This window comes from Papaver somniferum, chromosome 9 (genome assembly GCF_003573695.1).
Source record: "Papaver somniferum cultivar HN1 chromosome 9, ASM357369v1, whole genome shotgun sequence".
NCBI lineage: Eukaryota > Viridiplantae > Streptophyta > Magnoliopsida > Ranunculales > Papaveraceae > Papaver > Papaver somniferum.
Genome location: NC_039366.1, coordinates 84,984,866 through 85,002,783, shown reverse-complemented (window position 1 = coordinate 85,002,783; position 17,918 = coordinate 84,984,866). Strand labels below are relative to the sequence as shown.

The 17,918-nt window shown below is 36.5% G+C and overlaps 2 protein-coding genes across 7 annotated transcripts; both read right to left on the bottom strand.

Moving 5' to 3' along the window:
• Positions 1 to 4,067: 4,067 nt before the first annotated feature.
• On the bottom strand, positions 4,068 to 6,208 carry LOC113310288. The gene is made up of 2 exons (XM_026558908.1): positions 5,728 to 6,208; positions 4,068 to 4,545 (listed from the first exon to the last, which is right to left on the bottom strand). The coding sequence occupies exons 1-2, from the start codon at positions 6,061 to 6,063 to the stop codon at positions 4,423 to 4,425; spliced, it is 459 nt and encodes a 152-aa protein (XP_026414693.1). The 5' UTR covers positions 6,064 to 6,208; the 3' UTR covers positions 4,068 to 4,422.
• A 334-nt stretch (positions 6,209 to 6,542) lies between these two features.
• LOC113310287 (DNA-(apurinic or apyrimidinic site) lyase, chloroplastic-like) lies at positions 6,543 to 13,073 on the bottom strand. 6 transcript variants are annotated; one of them, XM_026558901.1, is made up of 13 exons: positions 12,894 to 13,073; positions 12,626 to 12,777; positions 12,441 to 12,547; positions 12,048 to 12,127; positions 11,745 to 11,969; positions 10,696 to 11,018; positions 10,101 to 10,211; positions 9,413 to 9,550; positions 9,253 to 9,300; positions 8,847 to 8,927; positions 8,513 to 8,672; positions 7,796 to 7,937; positions 6,543 to 7,090 (listed from the first exon to the last, which is right to left on the bottom strand). In XM_026558901.1, exons 1-12 carry the CDS (start codon positions 12,982 to 12,984, stop codon positions 7,816 to 7,818), a joined length of 1,638 nt encoding a protein of 545 aa, XP_026414686.1. In that variant the 5' UTR covers positions 12,985 to 13,073; the 3' UTR covers positions 6,543 to 7,090; positions 7,796 to 7,815. The 6 variants fall into 6 exon arrangements, with proteins under 6 accessions (XP_026414686.1, XP_026414689.1, XP_026414690.1 ...); XM_026558904.1 differs by having other exon boundaries at positions 10,696 to 11,012; XM_026558905.1 differs by having other exon boundaries at positions 11,745 to 11,948.
• Between the last annotated feature and the right edge of the window lie 4,845 nt (positions 13,074 to 17,918).

The following is a 17,918-nucleotide window of genomic DNA, read 5'->3' as shown; positions in this document are numbered from 1 at the left end:
TAGATTTCCATAATCAGTTACGACTAGGAAAACCCAGCCTTAACTGGTTCTAAAACAAAAAAAAAAATCAGAAAAATGATTTCGGATAGGAGGAGTTCTTTATTTCCACGCCGTAAATAAAAAATACGGCTTGGAACACCATCATTTCCCAACCGTTTTTGCGTTCTACGGTTGGGTGGACAAATTATCCCATCCTTAACTACACTTACGGCTAGGTTTTTTCAGCCGTAACTGGTTCTGTAAACCAAAAAAAAAACCGAAAAATATTTCGGTTGGGAAAACCAAGCCGAAATATGGACTCTCGGTTGGGTCGATAAACTATCCCAACCGTAATCTTGATTCACGGTTGGGTATCTCAGAACTCCCAGCCGTAAACATCTTCAGAATTATTTTTTTACCCGAAATTCATCGAATTGGATTTTTTAACCATTTAAAACAAAAATAAATGGTGGGTTTTCTTAGTTTTTTCTTTTTATGATGATCATCATCTTTATCATGATCTTTGAATGAGAAAGAGAATAAGAAGAAAGTATTTTTGGGTTTTCTTTATGATTATCATCCTCATCATGATGAAATTATGTTCATCATCTTCGTCATAATTTATGAATGAGAAGAGAAGGATGGAAGAAGATAATAGATTTTTAGTTGTTTTTTTTATGATCTTCATCATGATTTGTCAATGAAAAGAGAAGAAGAAGGAGAAGATTATAGATTTTTAGGATTTAGGATTTTTTTTTTATTTTTTATGAATAGTGAAATTTAGAGGGTATAATAGACATTAGGATTATGATGTGATAAGGGATAACTTCATTTACTATTTCATGACCCTAAAAAGCCCCCAAAAGACCGTTGACTTCAAAGCCCCAATAATAGGATTCTATTTTTATCTACAGTCCTTCATTGGAGGACCATATTCTTCACTTACAAATCACTTTACAAATTCTCAGAGAAAATCAGTTGTTTGCAAACTTCTCCAAGTGTTGTTTTGGGCAATCTGAACTGGAGTATTTGGGGCATATTGTTACTGCTAATGGAGTTATGGATGATCCTGCAAAGATATCTGTAATGGTTGGCCTACAACTACTAATATCAAAGCTCTAAGAGGTTTTTTGGGTCTCATAGGATATTATAGAAAAAAATTTAAGGATTATGGTCTCATTAGTAGACCCTTGACTGACTTACTTAAAAAAGATTCCTTTTACTGGTCTCCTGCTGCTGCTATTGCTTTTCTTTAGCTCAAGAAGGCAATGAAAACTGCTCCCGTGCTTGCTTTACCTGACTTCAAAGCAGTTTATCTTGGAAACAGATGCTTGTGACTTAGGTATTGGTGTTGTCCTTATGCAAGACCACAGAGCCATTGCTTTTTACAGCAAGCCTCTAGGACCCAGAGCTGTTGCCCTGTCTACTTATGAGAAGGAGTTGCTATCCATTGTCCAAGCAGTTACTAGGTGGAAACATTATTTACAAGGTACACATTTTATTATCAAGACAGACCATCAAAGCATTCACTATTTCTTAGAACAAAAAATTTCCACTATATTACAGTAGAAATGGCTTATGAAGCTCTTGGGTTATGATTATGAGATAAGATACAAAAAGTGCTTTGAGAATAGAGTAGCTGATGCTCTTTCTAGGAGATCTCATTCCACCACTGCATGCCATTCTACTTCAACTTCCAGACCAACTTGGACTCAAGATATTCTTGACAATTATGCTGATTACTCCACAGTTCAAAGTTTAATTGCTCAGCTTGCTATCGCCCCCATCTGTACTTCTAAATACACTTACTTGCATGGCATTTTGAGATACAAAGGGAGATTATACATTGGCAGTTCAGCTACTACAAGGACCAAAATTTTGGAATCCATAGCTGTGGGTGGCCATTCTGGCATGCAGACTACTTATATGAGAGTCAAATCTTACTTCTTATGGCCTCCAATGGAGAAGGACATTTTCCTCTATGTCTCCACTTGTGATGTCTGTCAAAGGAACAAGGGGGAGCACACTTTTCTGTCGGTTTGCTTCAGCCATTGCCTATTCCAGATCATGCATGGCAACACATCTCAATGGACTTTATTGAAGGGTTGCCAATGAGTGAAAGGAAGTCTGTCATTTTAGTTGTGGTGGACAGACTTACTAAGTACAACCACTTCATTGGCCTGCACCATCTTTACATTGTTGCATCTGTTGCAAGGAAGTTTCTTTCACATGTATTCAAGCTTCATGGATTGCCTGCATCCATTGTTTCTGACAGGGACAAAACTTTCACAAGTCACTTTTGGCAGGACTTGTTCAAGGCTTTGGTAACTCAACTGAATTTAAGTGCAACCTACCATCCACAGACTGATGGCCAAACTGAAAGGGTGAATTCTTGTCTTGAAAGCTACTTGAATGTATGTGTAGTCATCAGCCAAAGAAATGGTACATGTGGCTTCCCTTAGGTGAGTGGTGGTACAATACCAACTACCATACTAGCTTGAAAATGAGCCCCTTCCAAGCACTATATGGTTATCTCCCTCCACACCTAACTTTTCCTTCCTCTGCCACAACATCTGTTGCTGCTGTTGAAAACTATTTAAAACTGAGGGATGTTGTCATTGACTTATTAAAGGATACTCTTCATAAATCTCAGGAAAGGATGAAATTTTATGTTGATAAGACAAGAACTGATAGAGTCTTTGAAGTAGGTGACAAAGTATATCTGAAGTTGCAACCTTACAGGCAAGCTTCTGTAGCTCTCAGAAGGAATCTCAAACTAGCATCCAAGTATTATGGCCCATTCCTTATTGTCCAGAAGATTGGTGCAGCTGCTTACAAACTCCAATTGCCAATTGAGGCCAGGATTCACCCAGTCTTCCATGTTTCTCAACTGAAGAAGCACATTAAAGACTCACACAGTCCACCCCCTCCCTGTCGGTGCTTGATACTGATGGTACTTTCTTGGTTGTCCCTGTTGCTGCCTTAGACTCCAGAACTATCTTGCGCAATGGTCTCTTTGTCCCTCAATTGCTTATTAGATGGACTACTGCTTCCATTGAAGATGCCACTTGGGAAGACACTGCTCACATAGCACACCATTTCCCTAAATTCAATCCTTGAGGACAAGGATCTGCTGATGGGGAGGGCATTGTCATGTGGGGGGTTTCTTTCAACCATAAATAGAAGTAGTAACAAGGTAGCTGATGGATTGGAAAAACAAGCAAGAAATCAGGTGCACCGCAAGCAACATTGGAGACATATGCCAGCTTTCATTCACTACGTACGCTTTAGTGTCATGTGACTTTTCCTTGTGTTAGCCGTTAGCCTTACGAGGGTGCCCTTAGCACAAACCTGTGTGCCTAGAATAAATATGTCGTCCGTTTAATCATTGGTTAGTAACGATCTTACCAGTGAGTGACGCGTGGCTATCTCGAGTTCATTGATTAGTTTAGGGTTGTCCTTTCTTGAGTTGCATTAAAGTTGTAAGAAAAACTCTCTTTTGGGGTAGATAATGAATTGTTGAAGTGTTCTTGGCTGCTACGGCAGAGTTACCTTATTTCCGATTTAATTTCATTCAAATCCCGTTATAATTGTTCTTGATCGTACTTAGAATAGTACATTTATCTTATGAATCCAGGTTTCTAAATTTAAATTCAAATGATTTGTATTCACAATCTGAGAATAACAGTTTGTTGGAAGTTTCTCATCATATCACAGTTTCTACAACTGAGATAAAGGCAGCCAACAGACTTAATAGCCTCCTGTAAATTTTTTTGCTTCAATACATTAACTTTCAAAAAGAAAAAAAGTGTTTTGTTTCATGATGCCTATACTCTTGCGAATATCCGATTGGAATATTCTGGTCTTAAAGTGAGAACATCCACTGATTTGGTCCCTTGAACAGTAAGATCCCTTTATGGCAGCCATCTTTCCGTATGTTTAACCGGCTTTTACCAAATGAAAGAGTAGGCATTGGTTGTCTGGTACCCTGGTAGAGCCAGTGTTTGACGAAGTTTATGCGCAAAGGAACACTATCTTTTTCCCGAATGTTACTTCTACTGAATAATAGAACTATTCAAGGAATTAAATGTTCGAAATAAATAAGTAAACTATCTTGGTTAGATGCACCGAAATCATGAATACTAGCCGCCTCCAGAATCCATATACAGTTTAACGATTTCTCAACAGGGCTTGCTATATCATAGAAGTTGGAAAAATATTCAAACACTCAGCTACCGAATAAATGAGAATAGTACCATTAGACTATTGATGTGTGCACAGTCTACAATCCCTTCATTCTTTGATACTGCTACATATGTGAATTCCATAGCAGGTTATGCTTTTCTAAAGACAGATTGGTTATAAGGCGAATGCAGGTAGATTATCCAATCTTCCCACAAAACAAAATTGTAAGAGAAATGAGTGCAGTTGGATTTGAATGTTCTAAGCTTCGCGTTTGGGACGGTTACGAGTTCTTGTAACTGTGGCAGGTTCTTCTTCCTCCAGTGATGCAAGACTATCTTCCTTTTCATCCTTCCCTTCCATAATTGCTTGATTAATGGCAAGCTGAACATCATAAAGTGATTTAGTAATTATGTAAATGGATAACTACAAAATCCAAATCCAAGTTTGTTGACAAATAGCTACCCAATATTTAAAAGAGAAAGAAAATATGTGATAATACCACACCAACATGATACAAAAGCTCCAAAATGTTACTTGAGAGGAACACAAAACAATTTGGTGTGAGTTGCATGTATCCGCATTTCAATTTAGAGGTCTCGTTTTCATGTGTGTTCCTAAAGCTAAACGTGTTTATATGAACTCCAGATCTCTCAGGTCCAACATTCATATTACCTATCAAAGAAAACAGAATTTCTTCAAGTTTGGAGCATGTATCGAACTGTTCCCGTACTTACTAATTTTAATTAGAATGGTAAAAGTTATCAATCTTAGACAATCCAAACGGAGAAAGTACTGGCTGACATTTGCAAGGTGATTCGTAATCCTATAAAGTTGTTCATATAATATATAGTAGTAAATAGAAATATCTTAGGTTATTATGCAAGAGAAATCATGTGAACACAATATGCACCACCTCATGAAAAACTTTGCCGAGCCTTTCCTATATCATACAAGATCATGTCCCAGTATATCTATGCTAAGATTTGATTTCCACATAAAGATGACCTAACAACTAATTTTTGCTTAAGAGGAAGATACTGCCATGTAGATGAAGATTAAACCTTCCTTTTATCACAATGTGCTCCCAAAATCAAAGACGAGAAATTTATCTTGAAGTGTATAAACATGCTCTAGTAACTTTAAACTTGCATCTACGGACAAATCACATGATGTTTGTTGTTTTTTCATACTGTATGCTTATACTTGTGTTTCTTAAATCAGGACAGCAACTCAACCCAATTCTTCAACTTCAATTTCAACCACAACAAAGAAAACATAATTCATACAAAATTTGCTACTTCGCATTAGTACCAAATAATTAAGTGGAACATGATTTCATTGACCCATACTACTCCATGATTATCTACTCTATCTAGTTCTGAACAAACCCATACAAGAGAAGCATGGAATTTTTTGTGTAGGATGGGATTTTCACATACAACCCTGATAAGAAGTGATAAAATGATACCTACTCCCCCAATTGGGTTCATTACCAATAGACCTACAACAATTCTGTAAAGCATTACTGGAGTTGCAAGAAAAAGAACGGAAATTGCTACATACCTCTTCAACGAAATCCTGGTCAAGCTTGTCTGCAATTTTAATGGAAGTGAAAATGGTGACAAGGAGAAGAGTGAGTGGAAATACAAAAGCAAAAATAAGGTTGGCAGTGGTTGGAGCTGCACGGGTAATTATTGCAAACCCTCGTTTTTTTTGTTTATGATGATGATGAAGAAGATTATGTTTTGTAATTTGAGTAGATAAATTTGAAGAAGAAGAAAGTAATGGCTGAAAACAAAGGGATTTTGGTGTGAATGAAGTTCTGAAGTTATTGTGAAAAAGAGTAGTTGATGATGAATTGTGAAATGAAATATTCAAGGTTGTCATGAGACTCGCCATTGATGATATGATGATGATGATGATATGCTCTTCTCAGAGCTTACAAACTAAAAACCCAAAAATGAAAAACCATATCTACCCTAAAATGGGAACTTGTTTTACTTGGGGGAAATTTCTTATTTTTCTGGTTTGGGTCGGCAATAATTTTGGAGTTTGGACCTCATAAAAAAACAAACCAACCTGATTTGGGCACCCCTTATAACAAGCACTAAAACATTTCCATCTCCAAGCATCTTTCCAAGGGAAGGCAACCATTATGCAGTCATTTTCTTTTACGGTGCCCCCAAGATAGTATGCCTCACGAGTGGATGCTTTGATTAGGGTGTTTATAAGATGTCGCGGCTAAATAACGAAATTTTCTGTGTTCCTCCCTCGATCTGCAAGTCCACTATCACATACCTGAAGTTCTAACCTCCAATATGCAGTACATCCAGCTACAAGAAGGATTTACTAGCAAGGGAAAAAACAAAACACTTCAATGCCAAACTCACAGCACACCAGGAATACAATAAACATGAACGGGCTTAGGCGGAGAAAGCATATCTGGACACAGTTAATCCAAAATACTAGTACAAATTCTGATTGGGAATTGATTACAACCGTAAATTAGAAACCATTTCACCGGACCACCCAAACATCTAAATCCCCTGACTGATTCCAACAAGACTTGCCTAAAAGTCCTACTCTAAGCCTAAGACACATTAAAAACTTAGCACCTCGTCCGCAAGAAACGATTTACCTAAAATGGGATTGCTGGAGTAAGCCGTCTTTGACATCCACGTCGAGAAAAATACAGTGGTGAAAGATCAGCACAGCGAGCGAGTTCCCCCAAGTCTCACTATAGCAAAATAGAGCAGGTCCCCAGGTCCAACTGAGCAGCGAAGGAGAATTTCATATAAATCTTCGCGATTAGGAGGCAGGCACGCGAAATTTCAAAATTTGGACTCATAGAGATCACAGCCACTGACTAACAAAAAGTTCAATGAAACAGCTGCGTTCAAAATTTGGACTCATGATCAACGTTTTCCTGCAACAACATGCAAAGTTCAGGAAAGAGCAGACAATAAAGTTATGTGACTTATGAATTACCAGTGCTTCGTTGGTGAAAATCAGAGGTACCAAACATTTACTTTTTGGTTTTCCAAAACGGCCTCAGTCCCACTTGGCGAGTATTCGTATAAACTGTGTGCCTTATAAACTGTGGCAATACTTTTCAGATAGTAATATCACTTGACAATAGTAGCGATAATGTTTTTGAACATTTAGTAGAATTAAATAAATGTCGACCTAACCATAATAAGTAACATATGCATCACAAATATAACAGAGGAGGCTGAGTGAGCAAAATAGAAAAGGCTGGACTCCGTGAATCACAAATATAAAATATTGGTCTTTAGGTGAAACAAAACCTTAAATGTTTAGTAATTAAGTTCATTGACTGAAAATAAGTGACAAGGCCATTCACAAATAAACATGAACTACGGTAGAGTCGGTAGACAAGTGCAGTTCACATGCTTTCTGAGATGACTATTTTGCTATTCGAAGTGTATGGTTACAATTATAGCACTCTTTTACTTTACATAGGGAGAGGATAAAGATATGATAGAATGGGCATATTATGTGGAACTTGTTCACCCAAAGTCCGACCAATATTATTAGAGGGTCTTCTCCATTTATAATGGTATAGGCAGATATTAGATGCTAAAATATAATCACATAGTTCGTAAAATACCTGAAACCAACAAACACATCCTAAAGCTTGAGAATGAGACCAATTGGGCAGTGGTCGCTACCAAGAACATCTGGAAGAATGTAAGAGTCATGTACTTTGTCTGCTAGAGATTCTGAAGCCAGAAAATAGTCAAGACGCCATCCTGTAAAACATAATAGTAACAAACAAACGAGCAACCATTAAGGATAAATATCGGAAACCACTTGTGAAAATCGTCAAAGTGATACTATTGTACTAACAATTAGACACAAGTTTGACCTCTTTAATTCTTTTACGTGTGTTCTTTATTTTACCCATGTGACACTACCTTGAAGAACCACTGCTTACCAAACTGACATGATGACCTCATTCTTGCACATGTCAATCAATACATGTTTTATTGGAAACTTATAACCATTCTACCCCAAGACCAACAAATCTAAATGTTCTCAAACATAGAAACACTGAGTAGAAACAGAACTGTCAGCCTAATCAATTAACCATTATGATGTGTCAGATATAGACGATATCAATATACTTGCCTCCCTTAAACAATATTTAGTAGAAATCCAGATTTATTTCAAAGGAGTCAATTTTTGCATACTGAAATATCTTGCAAGGAAGGAAAACTCATGGACAAACAGGTATTCGCTTGTTTTCGCAATAAAAAAGTTCCTCACAAGATTTGTATTGATCATTTAGTTAAGTAGACCAGCAAGGATTGAGATCTCAAACTACCTTTATTTGTCACCCGCCCATTATGCCTATAACCCCAGTACGTATAGCCAACAACGCCAGGATGTTGTCGCCTGAACGTATCAACATAACCTTTCGACAAGAAGTTTGTCTCAAATGATTGCCTCTCCTCGATTGTAAACCCGGCACTTCTTCGATTTCCCTATACAGTGGCGTGAGAGTTAGAAACTACAACAATAAATCTAATTTAGATGGGAAGCAATCACGACATCTAAGATAATAACAAATTCTGATTCTGGAGATTAAAAGCTCTCAATTTCAAATATGAGAAAATAACCTGCAGAACTTGTAAAGATAATATAGCTCAGTAACTTACAGCAGGGTTATAAATGTCTATCTCCTGATGTGCACAGTTCAGATCCCCAGTCAGAATTACAGGCTTTGACTTTTCCAATTCCTATGATGAGAACTAATAGTTAATATAGTTATTATTGGCAGGGATTTGTGTACCACTTGAATGACATACCGGCAAAATTAGCAATTATGACAGGGAAAAAAAGATTATGTTAGAGAAACTGTATTGCATGTGTGCTTGAAGAGACGCATTGCTAAGACTAGCCAAGCTATATTAAAGACACTTGGGCTTCAGAATTAATGGAGTGACTAAAGGTAATAAGGTAATAAAGCCTTTTAGATCAGCTGAGCTTCCCCGCTTGACATCCTTGGATACATACAGGGTAGAAGAGCCAAACAAGTAAGGCTGGATTGAAGAAAGGGCATACCTTCATGTAGTTAGCAAGAGATGAATCCCACTGTGTAACCCTGTACGACTGCACCAGTAGTACTCGATCAGTGACATCAGTTCAGGAGTTTGTTGTCATAGAAAATTACTCAAATAACAAGATAGTAAATAAACGAAGGAAGAGGAACAGAAACTAGTACCAGTCTTTTCAAACCATCCCCAGAATTTGGAACATATCCGTTTAGTAAGTAAAATGTATCAAATTCCACTTTCACAAGGCGTCCTTCACTGTCATGATCCTGTATGCCTAGTCCATATCTGACTGACACTGGCTTTATCTGTAGAAGACATGTAACTCTTTACCAGAGATGACAGACAGTTGAAACTTACAGAATCGAAGGACACAAAATCAATACAAGGTTGAACAACCCCGACAAGGTCATGTCTTACAACTGAGATAATTAGGAAGCAAATGTCAGATATATTTTGAAGTAAATGAATACTACCTAAGTGATCAAATATTACGCAAAGCTACATTTGACTGATAATTCAGTCAGAAGTCAAAAAAAACTCCAAGTAACATCTCCATATGTTACAAGGAAATCTAGGGTTGGCCAAGCTGTTGTTGGCCAAGTTTTGGGGATCATGGTCTTACCAGAATATTTCTGCTGCATAATGTTTATGTATTCCAGTTTTGTTGATCAGAACCTACAAGTAAGCCTATATTTGGTCTAATAGGACCTTGCGGACTGTAGATTCTAGTTCATAATTAAATTATACGCAAACACTGCCAAGTGCTAAACGAAATCATAAGGTGAAGATCACAAGTCTTTCAGTAAATTCAAACATTTTCTATTCTCATATTAAAGTAGCAAAATCTAGACGTACCCTGGAAATGATAGCTGTACCAGAGTAACCAAGCTTTGAAACACTGCAAGTCCAGAAGCTATTATCGTAGCCCTCTATAAGGCACCTCTTGATATCCTCGACATCCTTCTCCTGTTGCCAAATAAATCCTAATTAGTAGAGCAGCAACTGATGCTGGATTGGAACTATCAGCCAGTAAAACATTCACATGCAAGGCTGCTATTGTTTACAATTTCCTCCCGGGGAATTGTTTTTAGTACCGAAGTTCGTCAACACAATAAATCTAGCACAATGAAGCAATACGAACTCTGAACTTGGAAATATTGCTGTCACATGGCTAAATGGTGTCATGAAGAAGTAAAAAAGAAATGAATTAAATCTGTTGCTCAGGAAACACCTGAATGAACGTTAAAATAACAAAGAAAGGGTGCGCTAAGATGAAGCTATCAACAAAATATAAGTTCATATAGTAACTGATAAAGAAATAAGACTGACAACCGGAAGGATAAACTTAGCATTACGAAGAAACCGATGTTTAATAGTAATTAAATGACATCGAGATGGTGAATTTTGGTGTTATAAAAAGTTATATTAGTTAGTGCAGTGATATACTTGCCTGAAGTTTGGTTTCTTGCAAGCACAACACATCAAAGTTCTCCCGTTTCGCGAGTTGCAGCGCGGAGAAGCCCTCCAATTTTAACAAAGCTCTTAAGCCATTAACATTCCAAGAGATCAATTTCACAGATTTTATACCATCTGCAAGCGGTGGAGGCCTCATCGTTCTTGGATTATATGGTATCCATCCTGGTTCTGGTTTTTTGTGCGCAAGCATTGTCCAAGGCTCACTCTGATTTCCAGACACAGAAATGGATCCTTCATCTTGTTTCACAGTTTTGGTACTTCCCTTTTTCTGAGCTCGGGATGGCTTTGTATCTAGCACTAACCATGTATCACACCGTTACTAAAATTGAATTATTACAAACAAAAGTAGTTGAGCATTATCTTAGAGGCCCATATCTATATTCATATATAAAGAAAATCCCTCCAGAGTTCAGACAAGAAAATAAACAAAAGGATGTTATGTGGGTCATCACTAAAATGACAAACTTCGTACCTGTTACCATGAACAAAAAACTATAATCTCGTAACCCATTCTAAGTGCATTCACTTGCAATTCTCATCTGTGCTACACCACATTCACGAGAAATTTCAATTGACTTGTCTTCTTTGATGCATCACAATAAACGCTATGCCCAACAGAGTGTGAAAGTGTGCTATCTACAGAGTATGAGTTTGTTGATATGCAGGAGTTGCAATTCGTTTTTTTTTTTTTTTTTTTTTTTTGGTGAAAAAAAGGGTCAGTACCCTAACGATAGATATGTGAAGACGTAATAATTCAACAAAAACCAACCTACTACCTAGACAGAACAAGATTCAGAGCAAAATTTGATGTTTCCGTCGAGACTAGATAATGTCAAGAAGCAGCAATCTATGAATCAATTTGAAATGTAGGATCATAGAAATAGAATGGGGACTTTTATATTTCTACATTGCTTGGAATGCTACCAGCAATATCAATTAAACTGATACATGATTAAGTCAAAAGGATGAACAAACTCTACTAGAATTATTGGAGACACGTAGAATTAGTAAAATACCGATTACCTGGAACCTCTTTTGTTGCGACAGATAACTTTTTCTCTGCTATGACAGTGTCTGCTGTAACAGCAATAGTAGCGCCATTCACTATGGTTGGTTTTCTTCTTCTCTTCTTCTGTTGGTTCCCGAAGGACTCATCTGGGATAGTGTTTTGGCTTCCTGATGCAACATTTTCAGGGTCCCTTAGTTTCTTCTCGGAATTGACATGTTCTAACGTATCAACAAAATTGACTAAGCAAGTAACCAAAAACATATAGTGAGGCAAATAAAAGAAATAAATAATTTACGTAAGAAATGAGAAATGCATACCATCTTTCTCATTATCCACGAATCCCTTCAAGGCCAGCAGAAGGTCATCCTTAGAACCTTTAGCAGGGATACCATGATTCCTGAAAAATTTGCAAGACATCAAAAAGCGCATCCCAATAAAACCTGAGCAGACAGTATCTTACAAAGAGGTTATCAGGTTGAGAATATTCCCACGGTGGATAGGCAGAACATTAAAAAAATTAACCATCTTAGATATCCATAAGTTCACTCCTACCAAAAAATTCACTTAGTATTTAACCCCATCTTAAGTTTCCATGATTAACATACAGCATTCTAAGATAACCTAATAAAAATTCTAATTAGACAAATTAACTTTTTTTTAATAAACAATAGAAACATTAACATAAAACAAGATTAAGATTCCTATTTTACCTTGACATGGTTCTCAGTTGATGAAACGTCAATCCTTCAAGTTCAATTGAACCGCTCTCCTTAACATTTTTCATTTCCAAAACCTCATCTTTTACTTCATCGCTTTTCTACATTATGAGAAAAAATAAAAAAGATAAATAAGAGAATAAATGTGATAAAGTTTAAGAAGTTGGATTTTGAAATACCATAACAACATCTGCAGTTGATTGCTTCAGCTTCTTGTGTTTATTATTAGAGGACATGTTTGGTGATGTCGACAATGGTGATGAAATGAGACGATCTGTTTTCACCCTAGCTTTCACTTTAAGACTCAAGTTTCTCGAAGTTGCTGCAAATCCTGCGATTCGACTAATTTATGAAGAACATCAACAGTCGGAAAAAGCTGGAGAGAGTTACAATAAAAGCAACACAAAACAAAAAAAAAAGACAAGTAAAAATAGAAGCAAAAAAGACCTGGATAATCACACCGAAACCCTGAAAAGGAAGAAACAAATTGAGAGAAGTAGGCATACGTTAAGCAGGAACTGGCGCAGTTTAATGGCATCGCCAATAATCGGGCCGCCAAAACTAACACTAACGCTGTTTTCTGGTGAGTAATATTTTTCCTGGTGAGTAATATGTATTTGTCCACGGAAATTCTTAAACAACTAATACGTGGCATATAAGTGAAAAGAATGCAGGTTTGCTGTTGGGTTAAACTATCATTTTTGTTACAGGGAAAGCTGATTTGTTGAGGAGAAATCTAAGATTGTTTGACTATTGTATATATCCGTTGACTATGGATCAGTTAAGGGGAGGAGTCAAAAATTGTCTTTCCCCTTGACAAAATATCCAAGTATACAATTTTATCCTCAACTTAACCTAATCTTACACTAAACTACTTTACAACTATAATTAACCTGAACCATTTTCATGATTAAGCCTATCATTCTGGGGGTTTTTTAGCTGGTGCGCTTCACGAAGAAACATGATCGTAAGATCTTATTAGCACAAAAACATGTCCGTGAGACAATAGCATTTGTGTGTAAAGAAAATCAAGAGTGGATTAAAGTAGTTGACCACTAAACCTCGTATATAACGACATATTTCCAATGATATTTCTTCAAAAATATGACATCATTCATTGCAATTTTATATGAAGTGATTATAATGTTTGGGATCGATCGTTATTAGGCATTTGCTTTCGCCTTATCTGGTCCCAAGCTTTCACATCCCCATGATATGCAACAGCCGACGAACATCGCTTTAATGGATCCTAATGGATTCATAAAAACTAGGGTGGTAATGATACTGGTAAATCAGGGCTGAATAAATCTATCTTAAATTGTATTATGGTAATGCCTAATTTTGTGGTTGACGTTTGTAATCTGTCGTGTTGTGCAAAAAATCACATATGCCACTATATGAAGCATTTTATCAAACGCGCATCGTGCATACATACAAAAGTTCACATACATATCAATGATCCAAAAACTAATCTTTTCTTTAAACTCAAACTTGAAAATACGATTCCAAGATGGATTATATTAGATAAAATCAGAAAGAGCTCTTTTAATTTATGAAGATGAGCTACAGAACATATAGATAGAGTTTTAATAAAAAAATTGTAAAAGGCCTATAGAACAGATAGAAAGAGGGAGAACAGTAAGATGAACTCGTTGATTAAATAAACTACTATTTAAGTACAAAAAAAAAACATGGGAAGAAGGTCCAAGAGTATTTTACTTCCTCTTCGGGTGAAAATTTTTGTTGGTTGTTACAGCGAGTTGGGTGTACGTTCAGTGAGAGGGTAATTTGGCAATACAAAATAATTTTTAGAAGTCAATTTCGGCAGATATTTCCCCCTATGTACCTGTCAAAAATATTAACTTTCCCCATAAAATGTTTTCCCCCTAAACAAATCAGCTTTCCCTATAATAAAAATCTAAACTATAAGTCTTATGGGCTAGATAGCTGCTAGATTAGCAGAAAAGTGTTGTAGCTCAAAAAAAAATGGTTTCTTTGTTAACACTAGTTCTCTCTCCTAGTATGTGCTTGCATTTGAACTAGCAGCGAGATTAAAGCGTTGAATGGTTCAACGCTAAAAAACTACCTTTTCGCTGAATGGTTCAGCGCTGGGCGATTTATTTTTTGAACTAACGACTGAGATTTAAAGCGATGAACCAAACAACAATGAGATGACGTGGACTGTTAATCTAGCTGCTAGATTAGCACTCCCATAGGAGAGGTAGTCCTAACTGACGTGGACTGCTAATCTAGCTGCTAGATTAGTAACCATAGGACTAAGCCTTAGGGCTAAACGGTGTTTTGATTTATTTTATTTTTTTCCCTGAAGCATGAGATACAGAAGATTTCAAATTACTTAAATACCCTTTACCCAAATTTAAAATGTAAACCTATACTAACCAAAATCCAGAACTATTTTCAAAATGAAAAATTATTTTCATTCCTAACCAATTTAATCCTTAATCAAACTGTTTAGATTTTTATTTTCGTGGCTGATTAATTGTTGATTCATAAATATTTGATAATTGATTAAATCCATAAATATGAATGAGTCATGTGAAGCGTTGCACAAGGAGATTTAGCTTCAGATATGCATATTGGAACCCAAATCTTTTTTTTTAAATGTTACAGAAGAACAATTCGACTGATAATTAAACATGAAAATGATAGCCGAACTTCACTTTGTTAAAAAACACACTTAGTTAGGTTGTTCAATTTTTTATTCGAATCGACCGAACCTAAATTCGTCAGTTACAGAGTGAAGTTCGGCTGATAACTTGTCAGCCGAACCTAAAAGAGTGAAGTTTCGTTGTTCAATTTTTTATTCGAATCAGCTAAACCTAAATTCGTCAATTACAGAGTGAAGTTCGGCTGATAACTCGTCAGACGAACCTATATTTTTTGAATATATACCTAGATTCGGCTGATAACTTGTTAGCCGAACCTAGGTATATTTTCAAAAAATATAGGTTTATTAGCCGAACCATTCATCTGGTCAGTAGATCTAGGTTGTAAAAAGTTCAATTTTTTGACAAATTCAACTTATAAAAAGGAAATTAAATCTCGTTAAGACGACTACATCTGTATTAACAAACAATAATTATCTATTAGTTCAACAAATATCAATAGCCTAATTTCTTATGTTTCTTCTTTAATAAACCCTAACCTAACTATCTCTAAAAAAAGTATGTCTTTGAAACTAAGACTATATAGTCATTGACATTAACCACTAATCATTAATATTAACTACTAATCATTAATATTAGATACTAATTATTATCATCAACACTAATGAAGTAAGGGAATTATTGTTGTGGTAAAAATATGATGGATAAGGGGTAATTGATTTTACCACGAGTGACTCGATTTTATCATTACCTTGTATGCCTCAAAACAGGATTCATACAAAAAAAACAAGGGAATATTATCTATATACCCCAGTACGAGGCCCATTAAAAAGTGCCCTTTCAAACTTAAAATATACCCTTAACTTTTTAGAAGCCTTATCCTCTCAATACAACATTACCATAATTATCTTTTCTACACATTGTTTCTCTTTTACATACAAAATCTCACATAACCCATCAACCACCAACGTCACCAAACCGCGGCTACTACCCACCGCCATCATCGATAACCACCTCCATCACCCACCACCACCACTGCACGCCAACTACCACCTTCGACAACCCCTACTGCCCTCCCACCATCACCATTCACCACCAACGCAGACAACCGCCATCACCAACAACAAGCACCACCACCTACAACCACCACCACTACTGCCAACAACCACCACCACCAATATCAAGCATCACCACCGTCGTCCACGCCACGAGGTGGAGTCAACTTGCAGAAGGTGTTGAAGTTCCATCCACATTAGATGAAACCAACTAGCTCAAGTTGTCTCCAAATTTAAGGCAACTAGCTCAAGTTGTCTCCAAATCTAATGCAACTAGTTCAAATTCTCTTCAAAAGTGAAGGAAACTAGCACAAGTTGTCTCCAACAAAAAGTGTACATGAACAAGAGGAACAAGTTGTTATAACAAAATGAACCAACCCATGTCAAGTTGTCTTCAAATCTGGAGGCAAATAGACCAAGTTATCTCCAAAAGTTGAGGCAACCATCCAAAGTTGTCTTCTAAAAAAAGTGTAAAACAAGTCGTTAAAATATAAAAATGGAACCAACTAATCCAAGCTGTCTCAAGATCTGAAGGCAACTAGCCTAAGTTGTCTCCAACAAAAAACCAAACATAAACAAGTTTCTAAAAAATCAATCCAACTAGCCCAAGTTGTCTCCAAATTTGGAAGCAACTAGCCAAAGTTGTCTCAAAATCTGGAGGCAACTAGCACAAGTTGTCTCCAAATCGGAAGGCAACTAGCACAAGTTGTCTCCAAATCTGAAGGCATCTAGCACAAATTTGTCTCCAAAAAGAAGAAAAGAACATACACAAATGAGTGAACCTGGCGTGAGTCGAACACACATCCTATAACACGAAGTCGGTCATGCTACCATTGCACAAATGATTCGTCTCAACTACTCTAAGAGGTATGTATAAAGATAATTGCACATGCTTCTCAAAAAAATGGGGCCAACTAGTTCAAGTTGCCTTTGATTCGTATCCAGAAGTGAAATCAACTTTCTCTAGTTTCCCCCAAAATTTAGATTTCGAGAATGGAATAGAGCAAACAAAATTGAGCAACTTTCAATGTTTTTACAGTTCAATATAACACTATTCAAGCATATGAAATTTACTGAATCAATAATTGCATCAAGAGAATATACCTGAAAAAATATAGAAGAGAATCCAATGAACAAGTAGCACTTGAAATGTTAGTGCACTTGTATGCTTGGTCTCCAGAAAGTTGGACAAGCTTTTGTTGCATACGCCATTACCGAAATCACTAAGAGAATCAGCCATATGAACTCATACTTTCTCCTAAACAAATAAATGGTATGTACCCGACATGTTATAGGTTCCATTAATATTGTTCCAAGAAATTAAACAAGAACAACAATAGGAGACATGCACCACCAAAAATTGAGTGTGTAATGAATTGCAACACCAGAAAAATCTAGCAGTATAAAAAGATCACCTGCAGCAAGGAATCCCGACATAAGTACTTTAGATGACAACACTGGTATCTTCTCGCCAAGGGTAGAAAAAGTGACTATCACAAACCCACGAAATTACTATGAGACCCATACGTAAACTTCGATGACCGACTCTACCCCAACTTACAAGCAACATGAAAGTGCAATAGTAACAAGGAGACTTTAATACTTGTTTCGTAAGGTATTCAATAGATCCTAATGGTATCTGAAATTCAAAAATAATGAATGAACCATATATATAAATGAAAGTTGTATAATCTAAAAAACCAAAAGTCATAACAAAATGACGGGGGATATCATGGTGTTAGAGCATAGCTCGGTTGAACTCGTCAAACGTTGGTATGTCAAGATTGTTT